The following is a 7,084-nucleotide window of genomic DNA, read 5'->3' as shown; positions in this document are numbered from 1 at the left end:
TATATATATATATATATATATATATATATATATATAATTTTCTGTTGTTGTTTTTTTTCCCCACAGAGACATTGCCTAAAATCACTACTTAGGGCCAAGTATGTTGGCAGGGCAAGTAAAACATTTGAAGTACTGGTCCGATCAGGTCAGAAGAAAAAGATCCTCATTGCAGAGCCCTGCTGTTGCTTTCTTATCAGTACTTCTGGAAGAATGTAACATTTCTACATACCTGAGCCTCTTCCCCTGGATCTCCCACAGTCTCTACCAGACGGGAAAGCACGTCTGACAGTGTGGAGGCTGTGAGTGGCTGCTTCAGCGCTCTGAAGATCTGGAAAGAGCGACCAGCATAATGCCGTGATGAGCAAGACAGAGCTGTCTGCAGAGCAACTTCACTCAACTCCTGCTCCAACTGGTAACCTAATCAAACATGCAGAACAAGAACCCATTACAACCACAGCCGAAACATTTCAGTTCTCTTCATATGGAAGTTGGCACTCTACAGTGCAGTGAAATTGGCACATGTTGTGTCTTACCGGACGGTGTCTGTTTGAAGACGTTGACAACATGACGGAGGAATACACTAAGCTGATCGGCACTCTTGATGTTGGGGTTTTTGGGAGAGACGTCTTCATGGTTCCACAGTGGACCACGCTTCCTATGGGCCAACCAATCAGAAGAATTAGAGCAATAACACAACTGGAAATGTCTAACATAGAGCAAAGGCAAAACAGGTTCACACAACTCTCAGTGAACAACCATTTTTGTATGAAAACACTCTGAATCAAACATTCACACAGATGAGACACACACACATGCAAAGCAACAATACCCTCTCCTGTTAGACATGGCTGCAGGCAGAGGAAAAAATACAGTAACTTAACAAAAAAATAAATGTACATTCAATATGTATCCAGGGAAACTTGGCAGGAATAACATTATTGTTTGGTAACAAAACTGCAGAAACCAATTGTTATTTAAATCTAAAGTCAGTATTTTGATGTTAAAACACTTTTACCTTCCCATCTTAATATGCAGAGACAACTATGAGAAAGTCATATGATAAACAATCATGTCCTATCATAGACTCCAGTTGGACATGATATTGCTACTACTAAGAACTAAATGTTTTATTCATAAATGTGTTATCTTCTATCTTCTTCTTCTATCCAAAGCAACTTGTGGTCAATTGCTCCAAAAAGTAATTGGGTAACACGGCCAGAAATATTATAATATATACATAACTTGTGTGTTTAAATACTTTTCCTGTTTTTTTCTTCTGGATTCTGTGTTTTATGGTTTAATACAATTTATCCTCAAAAATGGTGTCTAATAAAATTAATTCATAAAACTTTAACAATTTAATCATCTGTTAAAATGTCAATATTATATTACAACAAAACATTGGATTTTTTGTCAAATAAGGATCACTTGTATACTCTATAAATGCTAATAAAAAGTGGGGGAAAAAATCTTGTTTGTATGGTTTTTCTTAAAACAAGAAATTAAATTTAATGTTTTAATACTTGTGTTTATCATTTTTTTATTCATTATTATTATTATTATTACAACAAATAATAGTAATACATTTCTTAAAGCAAACATTTATTTTTACCGGACTGTCATGGAGAACTTTGAGCTTCCATCAGGCTATGTAACCCAATTCTATTCTTGAATTCTTTAATGCTTGAGGTGTTTGGAATATTCAGCACTTTGATAATGAAAGTGCAATATTAAGGGAGAATTTGACAGACTGGCCTGAGACCCCTCACCTTGAGCTGATGAACTCAATGAGGTTTTTGACCTTCTCATCCTGCTCTGCAGACAGGTCCACTTCATTAAGGAGAGTAGGGGGGAGGTGAGGCAGTGCTGAGCTGCCCAGACTGATGCTAGAGGATGTGGAGCTAGAGCTCAGGCCAGAGTCTGTCATTGGAGACGACTGATAGTCTGGCATCAGCTCTATAACACCTGGGAGATAAACCAATGCACAATTATTTAATATTCTAATATATTACTTATTATTTTTATTATAATAATTAATCATTATTATTAGCGATCAGTTGGATAAGAGCACTGTGGCAGAGAGATAATGCAAAACATCTTTGCTTTTAGGTACCTGTGAGGTTGAACTCCTGAAGAGTGGGCTTGACTGTCAGAACTCTGGGCTCGTTCAGTTCACGGTTGCGGAGAAGTACTGATGCTAGTGACTGGACGCTGCTGTTGGTGCCCTGGACGACCAGCAGGTGGAGCAGTAAACGCTTGCAGTGCTCATAGACTTCAGGGTGCTGATGGTCAAAACCTACAAGCACAAATATGCATTGCAGGACTTACAATGTGGAACATTCCAGTGATAATGGTTTTAATAAACTACAGTTGTGTATGTGTTACCTATAAAGATGGCATGAAGTAGCAGGTGAAGGTATGAGCTCCATTCCACTTTGACCCCGTGGTCTACAATGAGGTCGGTCAGCAAGATCACAGCTATGTTACATCTGCAAAGAAATGGCAATGTGTTGTCAGCAGTCAAAGGTCAAGGAGAACAACACTGACTCTAATTTAGGACACACTGAGTATGTCCTTCACCTGTGTAGGGAGACTCCAGGCGTGGTGGTCTCAGGCAGGTAATCGACCAGTGGTGACCAGCAACCACCAGTTGGAGGAAATGGGAGGGGCTCTGGCCGGTTATGGTCCATCACCTTTAGACGCCAGTTAGCATAGACAGGCATAGAGTCACCTACAGAGAGAAACGGCATGTTCATACAATACCATTCAAAAGTTTGAGACTTGTAATATTTTTTTCATGTTTATTTGATCAAAATATTGTGAAATTTTGTAAGATTAAAAATTTAAAACCATTTGCTATTTTAAAATGTAATTTATTCCTTTGATGGCAAATTCTGGCCATTGAATTTTGCACTGATTCTACTTTTATATCCACACATTTTTGAGTCTGCCTTCAGACCAAGTGTTTTTGGTCAGAGCAGGAGCACCTTCAGAAGTTAAAGGGAGCACTGATCATAAGTATGACAGTGATGTTAATGTACTCACTCTTCTCCTCCTCGTAGGATCCTCCTGAGCTGCTGCTGTAACGGGACTCCAGTCGATGGTGCTGTCTGTTCAGATTACTGTTCAGACCAGTGTAGATGTCCAAATGTGTGTAACTGCGCAGAGATGCAGAAAATTACATTCAGGTTCCACTTTACAACTTCGTCTAGTACTTTTGAGGAAGCAACAAATTATGAACAACCAGTCAGCAATGGCTGATAAATGGTTCTTGGTTTATTTTCAGTAATAAATATTTTCAGTGATAACTTTTTTTGTTTGTTTTAAATGGAACCCATTTCCTAAATCTAGAATCAGTTTACCTGTCCTCCATGTTGGAATCTTTGATTTTGCTCTCATGGTGTCCATCATGTCCAGGTACCATGGTGTTACTACTGGACGTTGTTCCTGAAAATGCCAATCAATTCAACGAAATGACAGTGAAAATGTAATTGCTTCCTTAGATCACATCTATCAGAAACTTTTCTGCAATCATTGGGGATTCCTGAATTGTTTCTACTGGTCTTATGATTGTTCACCTTATTTGTATAAAGGTCATATTGAGAAATGCAAGTGGTCAGAGTGGTTTAAAGCATATATACCTGATGTAACAGAAGGGATCTTGTAAGAAGTAGTAATGCGGTAGTAAGGTGGGTTATCCATATGAGTGACAGCCGAGGATACAGGGTCTGTTTGCTCCAGCTCATACATTAACTCCTCCAGCAACTGCATCGTCTTATCCCTGCCCAGATATACCACCACACGCTTGACCTGCAAAATATTAGGAAACACATTCAGAAACACAAATGCATGGAACAAATTAAGTTAATAAGGGTGCGTTCACACTTGTAGTTCGGTTCGTTTGGTCTGGACCAAAAAACTAAACGATACATTTGGTCCTGGTCCGCTGAGCGTTCACACTGGCATTTTTGACTGCGAACCTAAAGGCATAATGATATGTTCACAACCTGATTGATCGGGTTGAACGACGTATATTTCGTGACAGAACTCACCTAACACCCCAAACAAAAGCTGTGTTCGACTTAAAGCGGCGCTGTGCAGACCGATCGGTGTATGACATCACAGTACCCATTCACCGATCGGTCTGCTTAGCGCCGCTTTAAGTCGAACACCTAATGCCATCTACTGGACTAAGTGCGCTCATTGCTACTCAGTACTTTTGATTTTATTTTCATTACCTGCGAACTCACGAAGAGCTCATAAAAGGCACTTCACTGCCTCATTGCTCCACGTTTGCCCTCTGCACCCCAAACAAAAGCTGTGTTCGACTTAAAGCGGCGCTGTGCAGACAGATCGGTGTATGACATCACAGTACCCATTCACCGATCGGTCTGCTTAACGCCGCTTTAAGTCGAACACCTAATGCCATCTACTGGACTAAGTGCGCTCATTGCTACTCAGTACTTTTGATTTTATTTTCACCACCTGCGAACTCACGAAGAGCTCATAAAAGGCACTTCACTGCCTCATTGCTCCACGTTTGCCCTCTGCTTATTTTGTTTTGGATACACCACTCGTTCCACGTCGTCAAATCATGTCGCATAGCGTCGCATCTTGTCATTACTTCCTGTTTTTGGTTCGTTTAGAAATATTTGGTCCGTGTTGCGTTCACATTTCATTCGAATCGCACCAGAGTTCGTTTGGAAGCGGACCGAGGCCCATCTTTTTAGCGGTCTCGGTCCACTTGTTAGGTGCGCACCAGGGTTCAGATGAGGTGCGCACCAGGGTTCAGATGACAGCGTTCACACTTACTCAAACGACTTTAAGTCGAACACCTAATGCCATCTACTGGACTAAGTGCGCTCATTGCTACTCAGTACTTTTGATTTTATTTTCACCACCTGCGAACTCACGAAGAGCTCATAAAAGGCACTTTACTGCCTCATTGCTCCACGTTTGCCCTCTGTTTATTTTGTTTTGGATACACCACTCGTTCCACGTCGTCAAATCATGTCGCATAGCGTCGCATCTTGTCATTACTTCCTGTTTTTGGTTCGTTTAGAAATATTTGGTCCGTGTTGCGTTCACATTTCATTCGAATCGCACCAGAGTTCGTTTGGAAGCGGACCAAGGCCCATCTTTTTAGCGGTCTCGGTCCACTTGTTAGGTGCGCACCAGGGTTCAGATGGCAGCGTTCACACTTACTCAAACGAAACACAAATGCATGGAACAAATTAAGTTAATAAGGGTGCGTTCACACTTGTAGTTCGGTTCGTTTGGTCTGGACCAAAAAACTAAACGATACATTTGGTCCTGGTCCGCTGAGCGTTCACACTGGCATTTTTGACTGCGAACCTAAAGGCATAATGATATGTTCACAACCTGATTGATCGGGTTGAACGACGTATATTTCGTGACAGAACTCACCTAACACCCCAAACAAAAGCTGTGTTCGACTTAAAGCGGCGCTGTGCAGACCGATCGGTGTATGACATCACAGTACCCATTCACCGATCGGTCTGCTTAGCGCCGCTTTAAGTCGAACACCTAATGCCATCTACTGGACTAAGTGCGCTCATTGCTACTCAGTACTTTTGATTTTATTTTCACCACCTGCGAACTCACGAAGAGCTCATAAAAGGCACTTTACTGCCTCATTGCTCCACGTTTGCCCTCTGTTTATTTTGTTTTGGATACACCACTCGTTCCACGTCGTCAAATCATGTCGCATAGCGTCGCATCTTGTCATTACTTCCTGTTTTTGGTTCGTTTAGAAATATTTGGTCCGTGTTGCGTTCACATTTCATTCGAATCGCACCAGAGTTCGTTTGGAAGCGGACCGAGGCCCATCTTTTTAGCGGTCTCGGTCCACTTGTTAGGTGCGCACCAGGGTTCAGATGACAGCGTTCACACTTACTCAAACGAACCGAACTAACAGAGCAATCGCACGAGAGTTCATTTTAATCAAACCAAACATGCCAAGTGTGAACACACCCTAAGTAACATGGTCGAAGTCTCAAGTTCAGTCCATCTGCTTAAGGATTGAGTATCTGGCCAAGACAGGCATCACTCACATAAGGCAGGAGACTTGGTTCACTGTTGACTCCAGACATGCTGATAAGGAAGTGAAGGATGATCTTTAGATTTTTTGGCCAGCTGTCAGCTAAAGTGGTCCAGACGTTCTCAATCTCTGACCATGCAAATTCATCACCATACTGTAAAATCAGACCATATGAACATTCATGCAATGATCACCTTGAAAACATGGGTATAAATATTAGTGAATGTGTTAAAATAATATATTTATACAAAATAAAATAAAACTATACTTAAATGTAAAAGGAAAAATTAAAGAAAAATTGTCTGCTATAGAAACGTACTGTATATTCACTATAGATATTCAGACCTGTACCATGGTCTGCACATAGTTGACATGTAGCATGTGTGCCTTTACCTTTGCAGTCATGAACATGAGGTTGTTGAGGATCATGGTAGTGGCATGTGGTGAACCCCAGCCCTCTCCTCTCAGCCAGCGACGGCTGTTCACCATCATCATCTCTCTCTCATGGGCATCCTCCTCTTCCTCCGTCGACGAAGGTTCCTCTTGACGTTGAGCTGAAGGCTTGAAGTCCACCAGCTCCACATTGTTCATCCAAGGTAGGAGGTAATGCAGCATCACCTGCCGGCCACCAGGGTGCGCTGTCTGGATTCTCTGACTCACCTCTGAGTAAAATAACATGGAATCTCATTACAAACACAGTGTTTATGCAGGAGGGAAAAGTTATTACCAAATGTTAGATTTACTGAGCATTATATTTATGCGGGTTTGTGTATGTACCTGAGAAGATAGGAAGGGTGAGTTCAGGGTAGGTCCGTGCCAGTTCTTCACTGAGCTGGTAGTAGGACACTGAGTACAGGTGAGGGAGGGGAGAGGCTGGAGTCAAGACCCCGTCAGTACGCTGGATCTCCAGTTTATGGGCGTAACGGAACAGTTTGGGCTCCAGCATCTAATATATAAACACATGCACAAACATTATGATTTGGTACAAATTACTGTGCTCATCACACTTAATTTCAATTTAAA

General features: G+C 41.6%; 1 protein-coding gene across 1 annotated transcript in view; it reads right to left on the bottom strand.

The window, feature by feature from the left end:
- The window catches only part of LOC107597466 (protein furry homolog-like), a 96,496-nt gene that overhangs the window by 27,989 nt on the left and 61,423 nt on the right, over positions 1-7,084 (bottom strand). Inside the window, exons 28-38 of the mRNA XM_016288538.1 lie at positions 6,455-6,723; positions 6,075-6,215; positions 3,642-3,810; positions 3,363-3,447; positions 3,046-3,158; positions 2,581-2,731; positions 2,386-2,489; positions 2,114-2,296; positions 1,770-1,965; positions 534-655; positions 230-417 (exon numbers count right to left, since the gene is read on the bottom strand). Coding sequence (XP_016144024.1) covers positions 230-417; positions 534-655; positions 1,770-1,965; positions 2,114-2,296; positions 2,386-2,489; positions 2,581-2,731; positions 3,046-3,158; positions 3,363-3,447; positions 3,642-3,810; positions 6,075-6,215; positions 6,455-6,723 — 1,721 coding nt within the window. The remainder of the gene's footprint in view (positions 1-229; positions 418-533; positions 656-1,769; positions 1,966-2,113; positions 2,297-2,385; positions 2,490-2,580; positions 2,732-3,045; positions 3,159-3,362; positions 3,448-3,641; positions 3,811-6,074; positions 6,216-6,454; positions 6,724-7,084) is intronic.

This window comes from Sinocyclocheilus grahami, unplaced genomic scaffold (assembly GCF_001515645.1).
Source record: "Sinocyclocheilus grahami isolate Dianchi unplaced genomic scaffold, SAMN03320097.WGS_v1.1 scaffold232.1, whole genome shotgun sequence".
Lineage (NCBI taxonomy): Eukaryota > Metazoa > Chordata > Actinopteri > Cypriniformes > Cyprinidae > Sinocyclocheilus > Sinocyclocheilus grahami.
This window is presented reverse-complemented; position numbering and strand designations above follow the sequence as displayed.